Source organism: Coregonus clupeaformis, chromosome 21 (assembly GCF_020615455.1).
Source record: "Coregonus clupeaformis isolate EN_2021a chromosome 21, ASM2061545v1, whole genome shotgun sequence".
Taxonomy (NCBI): domain Eukaryota; kingdom Metazoa; phylum Chordata; class Actinopteri; order Salmoniformes; family Salmonidae; genus Coregonus; species Coregonus clupeaformis.
In genome coordinates this window covers 28,417,903-28,434,932 of record NC_059212.1, presented here as the reverse complement: position 1 = coordinate 28,434,932, position 17,030 = coordinate 28,417,903, and the positions used below count along the sequence as shown (strand labels likewise).

General features: G+C 42.5%; 1 protein-coding gene across 1 annotated transcript in view; it reads right to left on the bottom strand.

Annotated features, from left to right (window-relative positions):
- Positions 1–223: 223 nt before the first annotated feature.
- LOC121535178 (receptor-type tyrosine-protein phosphatase N2-like) overlaps positions 224–17,030 on the bottom strand; it is a 154,528-nt gene continuing 137,721 nt past the window's right edge. Inside the window, exons 19-25 of the mRNA XM_041841970.1 lie at positions 13,475–13,552; positions 10,358–10,477; positions 9,828–9,994; positions 5,928–5,981; positions 4,106–4,170; positions 1,812–1,885; positions 224–405 (exon numbers count right to left, since the gene is read on the bottom strand). Of these exons, the coding sequence (XP_041697904.1) occupies positions 334–405; positions 1,812–1,885; positions 4,106–4,170; positions 5,928–5,981; positions 9,828–9,994; positions 10,358–10,477; positions 13,475–13,552 (630 nt within the window). The 3' untranslated portion in view covers positions 224–333. The remainder of the gene's footprint in view (positions 406–1,811; positions 1,886–4,105; positions 4,171–5,927; positions 5,982–9,827; positions 9,995–10,357; positions 10,478–13,474; positions 13,553–17,030) is intronic.

The window sequence follows — 17,030 nt, the reverse complement described above, 5'->3', positions numbered from 1 at the left end:
GAGTGGAGGAGAGGTGGAGAGATGGAGGAGAGGTGGAGAGGTGGAGGAGAGATGGAGAGGTGGAGGAGAGATGGAGAGGAGGAGGAGAGATGGAGAGGTGGAGGAGAGATGGAGAGGTGGAGGAGAGATGGAGAGGTGGAGAGGTGGAGGAGAGATGGAGAGGTGGAGAGGTGGATGAGAGATGGAGAGGAGGAGGAGAGATGGAGAGATGGAGAGATTGAGAGGTGGAGAGGTGGAGAGGAGGAGTGGTGGAGAGGTGGAGTGGGAGACAGGAGGGAAGGAGAGAGATCCCTGGGGAGAGCTGCGGCTGACGCTCGGTAGTGGGTACTCCTCTCACTGTGGAAGAGCTTTGAGTGTGGCGTTCACCTCCTCTGCAACAGCTGTCAATGCAAACTCAAACTGCTCCTGAGGGTGGAGAGAGAGAGAGAGAGAGAGAGAGAGAGAGAGAGAGAGAGAGAGAGAGAGAGAGAGAGAGAGAGAGAGAGAGAGAGAGAGAGAGAGAGAGAGAGAGAGAGAGAGAGAGAGAGAGAGAGAGAGAGAGAGAGAGAGAGAGAGATAGTCAATGTAAAGTTAAAGCCAATGTTCTTTCCAGATTAATTTGAAATAGACTCATATTACAGAAATCGAAACACCTGGGGAGCTACAGTACAGCGATTCATGTGAAAGATTAAAGTCCTGACTTCTCTGTGATTCAATAAGTAACCACTAGGGGGAGTGAGACTAGCATTTACTAACTAAACAAACAACTAACATTTACATTTTAGTCATTTAGCAGACACTCTTATCCAGAGCGACTTACAGTTAGTGAGTGCATACATTTTCATACTACTATGTATGTAGCACCTAAACCACTGATGTAGAACCCTAAGCTACTGAAATCAATAGTACTGCATCAGAAATGTATTGCAGAAAACAAAGACTTCTACTAATAAAACATTATGTTTTCATCACCATAATAGCAAAAATATGATTATTCATGTTTCCAAACTGGCTGTTGATGCACTATGAATTGTCTGACCAGAATAAATATTGTTCATTCTATGTTTTTAGTGCCATTTGAGCTGACACTCTGGAGAGAGAGCTCTGCTTAATGAAACAGACATAAAAGTTCTACATTTGTTGAGTGTACCTGTGTTACACATCCCACCGTAGACAAGACACAGAACTAACTGAGCCTGTCTCTCTCTCTCTCTCTCTCTCTCTCTCTCTCTCTCTCTCTCTCTCTCTCTCTCTCTCTCTCTCTCTCTCTCTCTCTCTCTCTCTCTCTCTCTCTCTCTCTCTCTCTCTCTCTCTCTCTCTCTCTCTCTCTCTAGAAGTATATAGGAAGCACCGTACACCTACTACAAACGTAGCACTGCACTAAAGCAAAGGCAATCCCTCTGAAGCTAATTATCAGAGCTGCATTGCAGACACTTCTTAAAGCTAGGTTTTCAGATTAAAAAGGGATCATAACGTTTCTACATTTCGTAGTTTTGTTCTCGTGCAGATAGGTCTGTTCTAGTAGACTGTAGGCTGGGGTGATGTATTAGACTATTTTAAATGAGGTCTGGTGGTGATGTACAAAGGCTCTGAGGTACATCATCCTCTTTGAGGAAATGTATTGAGGGGATTGGATGTCAAGATAACTTCTGCTCTGACTGCATTCCATTGTAAAGTATTGCATCAGTCCTGCACCAAATGCAGTTGTGAAGAACCATTTGTGCACCAATTTACTACGTAATGATACCTGCCTCTATAGTAAGCTCCCTCCCTCCCTCCCTCTCAAAAATAAAAGAGTCCATTAGAGTTCCCAGTAGAGGTGAGGACAGTACCTTTGTCTGGACCATAGCCGGCCGCTGGTCCCTCAAGTGCTCCAGGGTGGCAGCAATATCAATCTCCTTAGCACCTGTAACACAACACCAACAACAAATTGGACCGAGTTCAAAGCCAGGAGATAATCCAGGCAGCGTCTGTCAATCTCTTTTTTTACTCGCTCCCTTTGGAACTCCGCCTTGCAACGATTGAAAACTATTACATTCATCCCATCTCCACACAGATGCTACAAACAAGGCTCCGATTGTTCTTGTTGTCTGGATGAAAAAGGAGAGGGGAGAAAAAACTGTCTGGGGAAAAAGACCATGTTTACAAAGGTATTTGTAAAACCACGAAATGTAAGATACCGGAATCAGAGTGAGTCAGGTATTTAGCTAGGATTCTTAAAAAAACGACATAAAAATCTCAAAATAAGGATTTGTTATGATAAAAGCTTTGTCCCCCCTGTTGCTTTGTGAGCTAAACAAGGTGCCATATAGGCTGTCTCAGTGTCAGGCAGCCAGGGGTGGGGAGTGTCTGTCTGGCTGCCTGCCTGGCAAGCTGCCGCCCAGGTGAATAGCTAGATGTGCTGGCTACTGGGAGAGCAGAGCAGCCTCCCTTCCCTGTCTCGGCACCAGTGCCCAGTCAGGCTGGCAGCAGGCCCAGCCCCAGTGCCCAGTTGGCACCGCTCCATGCTCCCCTGCCGACCAAACACGGCTGTGATCACAAAGAAGACGGCTATCTGGGTCTTGAACTAATTGGGGCCAGACTACATGATCGCCTGTGTGGCGCTGAAAGCCTACCATGAAACCTCACAGAACGAGGGAGAGACAATCACAACACAATTAAATTCATGAGGAGTGGTGATGAAAATAGATGACAAGAAAATGGATTTTATTTGTTTTCTGTAGCTAACTACCTCAACCCCTCCCACAGATTCTTCAGAAAATCATTCCTGTGTATCATAAGAGCAAACTTTTTTGTTTTGACACATACAAATAATAATAAGCTAGAATAGCTCATTCAAGCCATTCTCTTTCAATATGACAGTTTTTACTTTACAGTTACAAAGAATGGTGCTCGCACAGTTCTACGAGCGCCACACTGATAAGTTCTTTATTTTCTGGGAACTAACAATCGTACTATTGTGCTGGTTCTAATAAACCAGACTGTATAGGAACAGTATAAACGGCTCAATTGAGTTTCCCTCGCAAGATTCCCTTCAAGGAGGGGAGCCTGAGAATAAAGAGGAGAAAGCCCCAAGTCCTTGTGGGAGCCGTGAAAGAGACAGAGCCATGGCTGGCAGCTGGACCCCGGGCTGAAAGCACTCCTGCACTTGTGCTGCCGATTCTTAAGTTAGAGAGAACATTACAGCAGGAGAAAAAAATAACAGGCTTTGGGAGTAAGTAAAAAAAAAAACTGCATAATTCTCTGCTTCCGAATTTACAATTCATTCCTTGGGAGAAAAGGAGAGGGTAAAAAAAGAGAGGAGAGAATGATTGTGTGGCCTACAGGTCCTTTGATCAGGTTGAGGGAACGCTGTCGCTGCAACCTGGGCCTCCTGCTTTTCAGGAGACAGACAAAGAGGACCCTAGCCCTAACTGGCCGGGCCCAGATTCCTCCCCGGCACGGAGAAAAAAGCCTTTGGGCTGCCTCACAGCGTGACAGCCTGGGAAAAGCCCCTCTCAGCAGGCCTAAGATGCCTGCTTTGGCCTTTGATCTTTCATTAAGGCCAAGGTCACAGCACCGGTCAGAAGATTTTGCAATCGCTAATACACAAATGTAAACGCACGGATGCACACACACGCACACACACAAACACATACAAACCAGAGGAGAATAGGTCAAGAAAAAAATAGGGGGTGAACCTGTGTGTGTGTATGTGTGTGTGTGTGTGTGTCATGCTGAAGCAATTGGTGTAAGGTGCTTTTCATTTGAATAGGAATAGCACATTCCAACATAACGTGCATGTGAGTCTACATGAACACAATTATGTATATAGTTTGCATAACATTCAAATAAACATCATGAACTGATCATAACACACTTACAATTTGCTTGATTTAAATTGGCAGAGTAGGAACTCTTAAAATCTGAAATATTACTTGTGATTGAGAATACTGCCTTTGGAAAATATTATCCAAAAATATCTCTCAATCTCCATTGATCATTCATTCAATAAAGCTGCACCCCAGCCAGTCACCCTCTAATGCATTTCAAGACCCACGGCTGAAAAATGAAGGCTTTAATGTTGCCATGGCGATGCCTCCACCACACAAGCGTAAAGAGAAAATAAAAGCTGTCTGACTCCCACCTTTAGCCATCTTATTGAGAACCATGTCAATCAGAATGTATGTTCCACTCCTCCCGGCGCCGTCGCTGCAATAGAGAGAGAGACAGAGAGAGGGCGAGAGAGAGAGGGCGAGAGAGAGAGGGCGAGAGAGAGAGGGAGAGAGAGAGAGAGAAAGACGATCGTCATTAACTATGTGTTATCGTTTTAGTCAACACAATTGTTCTTATAGCCCTAAAAATGAAAACAAGTTGTTCATTTTGAATGCTGATATTATTTGTTTGATATTGTTTCACTTCCTAAAAGCGTGCCTTGCTTCCATGCACTTATAACAGGTGACAGTATAGAGGACGGTTTAGTATCCAAGCATATAAAACTACTGATGTTATTTCAAGGGCTGAACAACATCAAAGCATAATGATTTTGGAATAAAAATATTGTTTTCGAGATTAAATGTAATAACAGGAAAAAATGAACCGTCCTCAAAAGTGGCAAAGCTGAAATATTATGCAAGGGAGAATACATTCCTTCAAATTGCCGGTGAAAAACTAAAACACTCAGTATAGAGAAAGATGTTGTCTGTTGAATAGAGTTGCAATACTATTTTCACTATGTATTTCACTTATGTCTTTCCATTTCTAAATAATCTACAACTGAAGTTGGCTCTGTGAAAATAAAACCAAACCCCCCCCCAAAAAAACACGAGTGGTGTGTGTACATACACACACAGTCTGTTGTGTACCTGAACACACTGGGCAGTGATAATTGAACACAATCCCACTGCAGTATACAGGATGTACATCCCAAATGGCACCCTTTTCCCTTTATAGTGCACTACCTTTGACCAGGGCCTTGTAGGGCCACTATATAGGGAATAGGTTGCCATTTGGGACACAGACATGAACTCAAGGGGGATGCTGCTATCTACGTCTGTGATCTGAGGTCTGCAGTGTGCAGTATGTACCTACACCTAGCAATGTCTAGCACAGGTCATTATGGACTGATCAAAGATAACGCTGGGGACAAACAGCCTCGGACCACAGAAAACACGTCTTAAGATGTCTGCCTGCCTAGCCTCGACTGGCTGGTCTCTCAGAGCTGAGCAGAGTGAGAGAAGGAGAGAGCTCTGTGATCTGTCTGCAAGGTGCATCTGTGTATTGTACAATGCCTCTAGCATTTTGTTGCTTGTGCTAATGGTTATATGAAAACTGAAAACACAAGCTGTAAACTATAAACTATATTCCAACCGTTTATTTCAGGTTTGATATATATTTGGGAACTGTGATATAGATCTTTGTACATCTATTCAACCGTATCAAATCAAAAATCAAATGTTATTTGCCACATGCGCCGAATACAACAGGTGTCGACCTTACAGTGAAATGCTTACTTACAAGCCCTTAACCAACAATACAGTTTTAAGAAAAAAAGTGTTAAGTAAAAAATAGATAAGTAAAAAAATATAAATAAAAAATAATTAAAGAGCAGCAGTAAAATACAATTACAGTAGGGAGGCTATATACAGGGGGTACCGGTACAGAGTCAATGTGCCTGGGCACAGGTTAGTTGAGGTAATTGAGGTGATATGTACATGTGGGTAGAGTTAAAGTGACTATGCATAGATAATAAACAGAGTAGCAGCAGCGTAAAAGAGGGGGTGGGGTGGGGGGGACAATGCAAATAGTCCGGGTAGCCATGATTAGCTGTTCAGGAGTCATGTGGCTTGGGGGTAGAAGCTGTTAAGAAGCCTTTAGGACCTTATGGCTCAGAGAGAGGGCGCAATCCTCATATACTGTGGTTACATCATTTACTTCCTTTACTGAGGTAGAATACTGTTTATACTTGCCTGCAGTGGACTATTATAGGACAAGACCGTCCCCGGTAGCACTTGTTAACCTTTCTGCAACAGAACAGACAAAAGACATAAAGCATCATAAACATGATGTCAAATCCCAACATCAAAATGAAATATAAAATAAAAGAGTACACCCAGTGATTGAACCAATGTTATTCTCATTTAGGCTTGGTTTTAACTGGGCAACACTTCTCAAATTAAAAATGACCTAATAGAAATGCATTTCTGTATATCAAGAACAAGTCTACATCAAGGTAAAATATTATAATGATACTATGGAGGAAAGATACATCCCTTGTCAATCAAAAACATTTAAATAATACATCCACATTTCACAACCATAATTAATAGACTGACTTAATGAAGATATGCCATTGCAGTGGTGATATATTGGATTTTGGTAATGAGGTGTGGTGGCTGCTGGGTAAAAGGCCTGACTGCGTCCGAAATGACACTCTATTCCCTATTTAGTGCACTACTTTTGACCAGGGCTCTGATCAAAAATAGTGCACTACATAGGGAATAGGGTGCCATTTGAGACTCAGTCCCTGTGTCCCCCGTGCATTAACCTTGTACAATTAAAGACATTACACAGTGGCAAGACAAGGAGACACACTCCTGCCAGCAGCACCCTACAGCGGCCCTCACATTGTTAACTAGCTGTTGTTGTGGGGGTGAATTATGCTGGACCAGATCTTTTGATCATGGAGCGCAAGAACTACAATGTTAAAGGGGAAGTGGTGGTGGGGGTTAGGGGAAGTGGTGGTGGGGTTAGGGGGTCACTCACTCCCATAAAAGTACACTAAGTAGGCTAATGATCTTACTGAAACTAAATAAGAATTCAACTTCCATCTGTATGTATACTACAGTACTTATATATTTACATGTACAGTATGTGTGGCAGGACACTGAATACTTATGCCTAGGATTTGTTTCATACTCTCGCTATAATCCCCAATGATTATCTCTTTAATAAATTGGATTTAAATTAACAGCATTCCTTCATCGATCAAAAGTAGATTGACAGAAAATGTTGCGCAACAAACGGAGAAAACATTTCACAATTCAGAAGTCCCGATCCCACAGATCCCACCATGAACCAAGTTACCATAGGACAACAGCAGATCACCAATGGGGGGTTGGTTGGGGGAGTAGTGGGGGAATTCAAAGGAGGGAGGCGATCCTTAGAGAAGTTACGCTTATAGAGAGTATCAGTCAGAGGAAGTCAAGCAAATCATGAGCAAGCAAAAGGCGAGAGGTCGTTAGAGAGAGGAGAGGCTGAGGAGAGAGAGGGGTAGGAGGAGGAGGAGGGGGGTTCCGCAAGGCCCCTGGTTGCAGAGTCACAGTTTCCAATGATCACTTTTGTGACTATGCAACTGGGCTCATATTACTAGCTGCAACATCACAAAAATGACACTGGCAACCGCTAATTAGCTGGCAAAATAACAAAAGGAAAAACCAAACCAAAACAGGTAGGTAGCTATGAAACTGACAAAAAGAGTGTGCTGCTCGATCAGAAGTAGGTTGTGTTAATTAAATACATGCTGGCATACAGAGAGAGGAATTAGCTTGCAGTTTATGTTCTCGAACCCTCAAGTGTGATAAATGTTGTTGAAACCACAAACCAATATTCAGATTCAAGTGTTACTGCAATAGTATGTGATAAGAAATTGAGTGAGAACTCAGTATTTCCCCTCACCATTCCCTCACCCTGTGATAAAATACAGCATTTCTACACTCACCACAGTTGGTGGTTCGATGGCAGTATATTTTCTTTGACCACATATCCTGGCCCTTGTCTTTCCCAGAAGATCTCATCTCATGAGTGTGCACCACAAATACAATAACACCAGGCTACAGTGGCTTGCGAAAGTATTCACCCCCCTTGGCATTTTCCCCTATTTTGTTGCCTTACAACCTGGAATTTAAAAAATGGATGTTTTGGGGGTTTGTATCATTTGATTTACACAACATGCCTTCCACTTTGAAGATGCAAAATATTTTTTATTGTGAAACAAACAAGAAATAAGACAAAAAAACTGAAAACTTGAGCGTGCATAACTATTCACCCCCCCCAAAGTAAATACTTTGTAGAGCCACCTGTTGCAGCAATTACAGCTGCAAGTCTCTTGGGGTATGTCTCTATAAGCTTGGCACATCTAGCCACTGGGATTTTTGCCCATTCTTCAAGGCAAAACTGCTCCAGCTCCTTCAAGTTGGATGGGTTCCGCTGGTGTACAGCAATCTTTAAGTCATACCACAGATTCTCAATTGGATTGAGGTCTGGGCTTTGACTAGGCCATTCCAAGACATTTAAATGTTTCCCCTTAAACCACTCAAGTGTTGCTTTAGCAGTATGCTTAGGGTCATTGTCCTGCTGGAAGGTGAACCTCCGTCCCAGTCTCAAATCTCTGGAAGACTGAAACAGGTTTCCCTCAAGAATCTCCCTGTATTTAGTGCCATCCATCATTCCTTCAATTCTGACCAGTTTCCCAGTCCCTGCCGATGAAAAACATCCCCACAGCGTGATGCTGCCAACACCATGCTTCACTGTGGGGATGGTGTTCTCAGGGTGATGAGAGGTGTTGGGTTTGCGCCAGACATATTGTTTTCCTTGATGGCCAAAAAGCTCAATTTTAGTCTCATCTGACCAGAGTACCATCTTCCATATGTATGGGGAGTCTCCCACATGCCATTTGGCAAACACCAAACGTGTTTGCTTATTTTTTTCTTTAAGCAATGGCTTTTTTCTGGCCACTCTTCCGTAAAGCCCAGCTATGTGGAGTGTACGGCTTAAAGTGGTCCTATGGACAGATACTCCAATCTTCGCTGTGGAGCTTTGCAGCTCCTTCAGGGTTATCTGTGGTCTCTGTTGCCTCTCTGATTAATGCCCTTCTTGCCTGGTCCGTGAGTTTTGGTGGGCGGCCCTCTCTTGGCAGGTTTGTTGTGGTGCCATATTCTTTCAATTTTTTAATAATGGATTTAATGGTGCTCCGTGGGATGTTCAACGTTTCTGATATTTTTTTATAACCCAACCCTGATCTGTACTTCTCCAAAACTTTGTCCCTGACCTGTTTGGAGAGCTCCTTGGTCTTCATGGTGCCGCTTGCTTGGTGGAGCCCCTTGCTTAGTGGTGTTGCAGACTCTGGGGCCTTTCAGCACAGGTGTATATATACTGAGATCATGTGACAGATCATGTGACACTTAGATGGCACACAGGTGGACTTTATTTAACTAATTTTGATTTCTGAAGGTAATTGGTTGCACCAGATCTTATTTAGGGGCTTCATAGCAAAGGGGGTGAATCCATATGCACGCACCACTTTTCCGTTATTTATTTGTTAGAATTTTTTGAAACAAGTTATTTTTGTTCATTTCAATTCACCAATTTGGACTATTTTGTGTATGTCCATTACATGAAATCCAAATAAAAATCTATTTAAATTACAGGTTGTAATGCAACAAAATTGTAAAAATGCCAAGGGGGATGAATACTTTTGCAAGGCACTGTATATAACACACTACTCAGACTTGTTCTGTTATTTGAAAGGTTCCTCTGTGGACCTTAGAGAGCAGCAGGGCTAGCAATAAAGAGATGACTGAGTCATAGTAGTCATTGTACTATATGAAGACTGGCACGTAAAGTGAGAGGAAAATAAGAGAGAATATGAAAAGAGTACCAGAAGTTTAATACCACAAAATACCTTATTGATACCATATCAATCTGACAACAATATGGTTGCAAAACTCTGGTAACTTTCCCCAAAATCCCATGTAACTTTCCCCAAATTCCTTCAGGATTTCTGGTAAATCTGGGAATTTTGGGAAAGTTCACGGATTTTGGCAATTTTAGATAGCGGTGAGGATAGCCCTGACTCTAGGAAGTCCTACCTGCGGAAGTCCAGGAGCGTCCTGCTGGACTCAGGGACGTTCTGGTTGAGCCAGGTTAGGAAGTGGAACTGCGTGACGGTGCGCGTCTCGTTGGTCTGCATGTTCTTCAGGTAGAAACTACGAACCAGGAAGTCATCACACCAGATGTGCTCCGACACCAGGTTCACCTACAAAAAGAGGAAGTGATGTCAGAGTCAGAGAAGTAGAATGAGTTACATGGTCTAATTCTATGGTCAGAGTTATCCCTGAATACACGCTTAAGCATGCCATTTTAAACATGTAGTGCACCTTATAGAAACACAGAAAATGTGTATTACTGTGCTATTAAGTAAACAGATTAATACAATTAAAAGTGAGTAAATTTACAACCAAATTACGCTGAGATGACTCTGTTACACAAGCGTATGCATTTTAAAATCAAAACGACTATAACCATATTTCAATTTAGAACAGACAATACATACAACTAGAATAATGTAAAAAATGTCAATTTGATCAAACAGCCGACATTGGATAGCCAGGCCTCGTACCTCATAGATGTGGTAAAGGTTGGACCCCTCATCAGGCCAGTAGTGGTAGCACTGTTTGACTCCGCTCTCAGTGAGGGTCGTCAGCATGACAATGACCACACAGCCGTTCTCCCACACCATCTGCACACAAAAGACAGAGAACCGCCATTTTGTCACACGGCAACGCCGGATAATTGCCTTGTGACATGCCTACACACCCCGCACTTGCCTCACACTCACACTATTCTATTCAGACGCCCCCACACACACTTTGAACCCCCTATTATGTAGGAGCCCATTCACTAGTGGAAACAGACAAAACAACAATATTTCTTGTTCTCAATTTCTCTGGAATAAAACGCTTCATTAAAATGGTTCATTATCATCCATTCATTCATCTTATTGAATCATCTGCATCTAAATTATAGTATCATCTACTTTCCAAAAGACAATTGGTAAAAACACTGTTAGCTGTCGCTGTGAATTTATTAAAGTCCTCGAAATGGTTGTCTTTGTCAAAACTTGAACAACAGTAAAACAGTTTGGTAAAAAAAATTACAGCTACATATCTAGGGGGGTTGATGGTGCAAATTAGCGCACACTAAAGCATGATGGTGCAGTGCATCTGACTGTCAATGTTTTAATTGTATCTGTCCCTTAACAAATAAATACATTATCGTTATTGAGACAGTCCCTCCCCCTATTGGGTCATTCCACAACTAGGAGTGTCTGTGTAGGTGTATTTTTCCTGCTGACATACAGCCAGTTGATTTGCCGTTGGCCAGAAAGTAGATAGGCTCCAGAGAGCCATTGGCAGGATAGAAAACCTGCAGGCAGGTTAATGGTGCTAATAAAACATTATTGTTACACTCATCAGATGACCAGGATGCTCTCACCTATGGCTCAACATTTCCTAATAAAGATACCAATTAAAGTAGGTCATCTTAAAGGGGCAATCTGCAGTTGCTACATCCATTTTTGGACTTTTAAATTAATATTGTGTATGTACCCATTCATTCTTGAAGAATATAACTTATAAATGCATGATGAGCTTATTTAAACTGTTGTACCCCATCAGAACCCGAAATATAAGCCTGTTTTACTCCAATATTTGTAAACAAAGTAAATGTAAACAAACCCTATAAAGCTTCAAAACATGGTTAAAACTATATTGTGATGTCATGGATGGTCAGTCCTTGCATCCACATGTCTGTTTATGAATTTGAGAGTGTTTACATTTCTCCAGCCCCATCTCTCAGCTTTTTTACCGCAACAGGGGCTGGGAGGACGCTTTGTTACTGTTTCAACTGCTGATTGCCACTTTAAGCCCATTGAACAACCCTCCCAATAACTACAGTTATAATGGTCCTGAATAAATGTGAAGTTACATCAAGGTTATTACTTGATTCTCCATTGAAAGAGCTTCTTAGTCTAGGACTAGTCTTAATCTGTGTCCGGGAAACCAGCCCTTGATGATTGTAGAACATCATTCTTCTGGAATGGACACTTGACAATAACCTCAGTTAAAGCCTGAATATGGAAGCTCCCCAAACTCTGAGTCGCCTTAATGATTATGGGAGAGGGGGAAAGAGATCAAATCAAATTGTATTTGTCACACGCACCGAATACTTTCAGTGAAATGCTTACTTACAAGCCCTTAACCAACAATGCAGTTTTAAGAAAAATAAATGTTAAGTAAAAAATAGATAAGTAAAAAAATAAATAATAATAATTTAAAAGCAGCAGTAGAATAACAGTAGGGAGGCAATATACAGGGGGTACCGGTACAGAGTAAATGTGTGGGGGCACAGGTTAGTCGAGGTAATTTAGGTAATATGTACAGTACCAGTCAAAAGTTTGGACACACCTACTCATTCAAGAGTTTTTCTTAATTTTTACTATTTTCGACATTGTGGAATAATAGTGAAAACATCAAAACTATGAAATAACACATATGGAATCATGTAGTAACCCAAAAAGTGTTAAACAATTCAAAATACACCTGTTAATTGAAATGTATTCCAGGTGACTACCTCATGAAGCTGGTTGAGAGAATGCCAAGAGTGTGCAAAGCTGTCATCAAGGCAAAGGGTGGCTACTTTGAAGAATCTCAAATATAAACTATATTTTGATTTGTTTAACAGTTTTTTGGTTACTACATGATTCCATATGTGTTATTTCATAGTTTTGATGTCTTCACTATTATTCTACTATGTAGAAAATAGTACAAATAAAGAAAAACCCTTGAATGAGTAGGTGTGTCCAAACTTTTGACTGGTAGTGTACATGTAGGTAGAGTTGGTTGAGAGAGAGGGGTAAGAAAGAGAGAGAGAGAGAGAGAGAGAGAGAGAGAGAGAGAGAGAGAGAGAGAGAGAGAGAGAGAGAGAGAGAGAGAGAGAGAGAGAGAGAGAGAGAGAGAGAGAGAGAGAGAGAGAGAGAGGGGAGGGGGAGGGACGGAGAGGGGAAGAGGAGAGGGGAAGAGAGTGGGGGAAGGAGAGAGAGCGAGAGAGAGCGAAAGAGAGAGAGAGAGAGAGAAAGAGAAAGACATAGAGCGAGAGAGAGGGGGAGGGAGAGAGCTAAAAGAGGTGAAGAAGAGAGAGAGCTGCATCCTGTGTGGAGAGGGCCAGTGAATGGACAAGAGGGAGAAGATTAGGGAGGAGAGGGGAGAGATAGAGCCTCCATCCCCCCTCTCAGAGTGTGTCCAGGGCCCAACAGGGATTAGGCAGAGAGGGGGTCCAGGGACAGGGGGAGGCACATACTCCAGTTGTCCTCATGCTGGGCCAGGCATTCCTTCCACTCAGTAGCACACTGGTGACCCATTCCCCATTCCCTACATAGTACCATTACCAGAGAGGTAGAATAAGAATGAACCACTTTATCGATTGCATTAAATAATAAAATCTAATTCAAGACGACCTCCCTTTCTCTCCTAGCGTGACACAACCAGGTCTATCTGTATGTTTAATGTGTACTGATATTTGATTATCGTTTGCAAGTAGATTGTGTAGCGGTATATATGGAGGCTATGGCGTCTACAAAAAGCACTTGTTTCCTGTTTGAATTACACTGCTAATAACACGGTTCCCTTCTTGTTTAAGACTGGAGAAGATATTGATTTTATGAAAGAGAGGACTGTACCTGCCAGAAATCAGCCACCGTGGAGGGGAGAGGGCCTTGAGTAGCAATGTAGGCTGGGTTCCGTGGGTCGTGGTCCATCTGGGGAAAGAGAGAGCGAGAGAGAGAGCGAGAGCGAGAGCGAGAGCGAGAGAGAGAGAGAGAGAGAGAGAGAGAGAGAGAGAGAGAGAGAGAGAGAGAGAGAGAGAGAGAGAGAGAGAGAGAGAGAGAGAGAGGTTATTACTTAATTATTGATAAAGTACAGGACCACAAAGTTTACCCTAGTATGTGCTTTGAGAAAGAATAATAAACTTAGACTGGGTCCCACTGAAAAACAGATCAAATCAAATTTTTTAACGAAATCATCATGAAACAAAACTATCAAGTCCAATGAAAACTTCCCAGAATCATTATCACATTGTAAAAGGCAATTTAACAATCTGTAAGAACAATTTGAGCATAATGCTGATTTAAAGTAACATCCACAATAGCTGTAGAACAAGAACAATCAGAGTATTGCTGCCTACTCTGCCTTTCCAAAGAAATGGCCTTGGTGGTCAGTGAAGCGTTCAAGGTTTCTATTGGGTTAATGCAGGGTGCAAAACCATTCACCCTGGTTAACCAAATGTTTGTGGACGAACTCCTTTCTATGAATCCAACATCCAAATGCTGTCTTTTCTTCTTCTAAGGTGCATAAATCAACAAGGCTAGTGAACTCTCGCAAACTTGAAGTGCGAAGAAAATTAAAAAGAAGCGTGGGCCAGAAACGTGGGGCGAATGTGAGAATAGGTAAGTGACAGTCATACCTATTGCCATGCAAATTGTATGGAAAATGTAATAATTGGATAGGCCAATTTAGCTGGAAGCAATTATGGGAGAAGACAGATAATTCCAAGGCTTGCACACACAAAATGGTCTTTAATAGTCTTCTGTTCCTTTATGAACTGAAATAATAAAATGTTTTAAATGAACTCGGGTTTGCACAGAAGATTAGACATTTAACTTTAATTTATTAACTGGGGGAAGAAATGAACAGTACTAACTAGCTAGATGTTTGAATTTCAATTAAAGCGGAAAAACTGTCACTGCAAAGTGCATTTGTTAAAGGATGGAGGAGAATAGACGGGCTGTAAATGGTAAAGTGCTTTTAAGTAGATTAAAATAATCGTCAATGATGACAAATGCTAACAAGGAGTCAAACATTTTAGCTTTGGCCTTTAAAAATGTTTAATAAAGAAATAAAACAAATGTCTACTGTTTGATGCAATACCCTTGCCTGACGACTCAAACGGAATTCTTCCATTGCTGTAATTCGCTACATACTTCAGTCTGAGACTGCGATCATTGAAGTCGTTTGTGGTGATGTCAAAATGAGGGGTGTTGTACAAAACAAAGTCATCCGCGATTGGATCATCTCTAACCAATCAGAGTATCAAAACCAATTACCAATTTTCAAAACGTCACTTAACCCATTGGTTTCTGGGACCAATCAGACGGTCTAGAATGTATTTCCATTCTAGAAATCGTCGGGAAGGTCCTCAGATCCAGACTAATTGCTAAGAAGAAACTAACGTCCGTGGGTGTGGCGTAGCATTTGGCCGGAGCAAGGAGTTTGGGTAGCCCCTGGGGAGTATCTGATGCAACATAGAGACTGACTGTGTCCTTGGTCTAGACTCAATACTGAGGCTCAGAGTAAAGTCTCTCAGAACACCCAGCACAGAGAGAAAGATAGAGAGAGAGAGGGCAAAGGGAAAGAGAGGGAGGGAGAGAGGGAGGGGGAGGAGAAAGACTGAGGAAAAGACAGACAGCGAATAGTCCCTATTCTTAGTGTACGTCTCTTCTCCCTCCCTCTCTCGTTCTCTTTCTCTCTTTCTCTCCCTCCCTCTCTCAGTCGCTCTCGCTCTCTCTGTTGTTCTCTCTTTCTCTCTCTCTAATTTCTCTCTCTCTCACACATCCAAGTGTCTGCTGTCTCCCAACTGAGAGTTGGTGCTAATGACATTCTTGAGTGTGTTTCTTCCGTTCAGCCGTCAGTAGGCTGAGGGGCTAATGCTGTTGAGGGGTTTCCATGAACCCATCCCAGTCTGGAGAGAGATAGAGAGAGAGATAGAGAAATAAATATATATCTTTATATATATATATATAGAGCGAGGAGAGAGAGAGAGACAGAGACAGAGACAGAGACAGAGACAGAGACAGAGACAGACAGAGAGAGAGAGAGAAAGGTTGAGCAAGAAAGAGACAGAGAGAGAGAGAGAGAGAGACAGAGACGAAGAAAGGTTGAGCGAGAAAGAGACAGAGAGAAAGAGAGAGAGAGCGAGAGAGAGAGAGAGAGAGAGAGAGAGACAGATACAGAGACAGAGACAGACAGAGACAGACAGAGAGAGAGAGAGCGAGAGAGAGCGAGACAGAGAGAGAGACAGAGACAGAGAGAGAGAGAGAGAGCGAGAGCGAGAGCGAGAGCGAGAGCGAGAGCGAGACAGAGACAGAGACAGAGAGAGACAGACAGACAGAGAGAGAGAGAGAGAGAGCGAGAGCGAGAGAGAGAGAGAGAGAGAGAGAGAGAGAGAGAGAGAGAGAGAGAGAGAGAGAGAGAGAGAGAGAGAGAGAGAGAAAGGTTGAGCGAGAAAGAGACAGAGAGAAAGAGAGAGAGAGAGAGAGATTAGTCATTATTTACAAGTGGATGATTTCCCTGGGACCTAATGAGGAGCAAGCAGCAACGAGACAGACGTAATCATGGCTGTTTTGTTCTGCCCAGCCAGGGTCTGTGTTGCTGTAATTATCAGCCTTTCTTCCCTACTGGCCGGTGGTTGTCATTGGCAGCAGTGGTTATTGCAGAGCACTGCTCTGTCTCTGTCTATCTGTCACCACCGCATCATGGGGGACCGAGGCTTATCAGGAGATTCACTGTGGTTCTGGGCCTCATTTCAGAGGTGTTTCAAAAGGTATTCAATGGGATTGAGAGAGCCAGACTCAGAGGTTTTGTTCCCCATGTATTGTGAGGAGCTAGTAGTTAGGATGTGAAAGCAAGAGTCCATAAGACTAGCTAGAGCATCCTTAGAAACTCGACATATACTTAATCAATGTAAAACCAACAGGAGCAATGTACTGTAATGCCTTCAAAACAAAGCCATGCAATAATAGTTCAGGATGAATTAGCTTGAAACCAGAGATCCCACATAGAGAGAAGTAATAATAAGCTCTACATGCTCCCATCCCAAGGGAGTTACACAATTCTTCTAATAACATCATTTTAAGTTTTACAGTGATTCACAGTTTTACTTTGCAGACAAACATTCTCCTGAGTGCCAACAACAATGTTGTGCGCGTGGGCGAGTGAGTGGTGTTGTTGAGGAAATCAAATTGCCAGCAGAGGTATTTCTGTATAACTGGTTGTACCCATCATGCTTGTCAGTCGGTCGGTGTGTAGGAAAAGGTTATTCTGTTTAGTTGTGAGTCACATCCTGGCACTTTGGTGTGACGAAGCCTGGAATGCTTCCCAAATGGCACCCTATTCCCTATATAGTGCACTACTTTTGACCAGAGCCCTCCAGGTTTATTTTTTTACAACTGTTTTCAAATG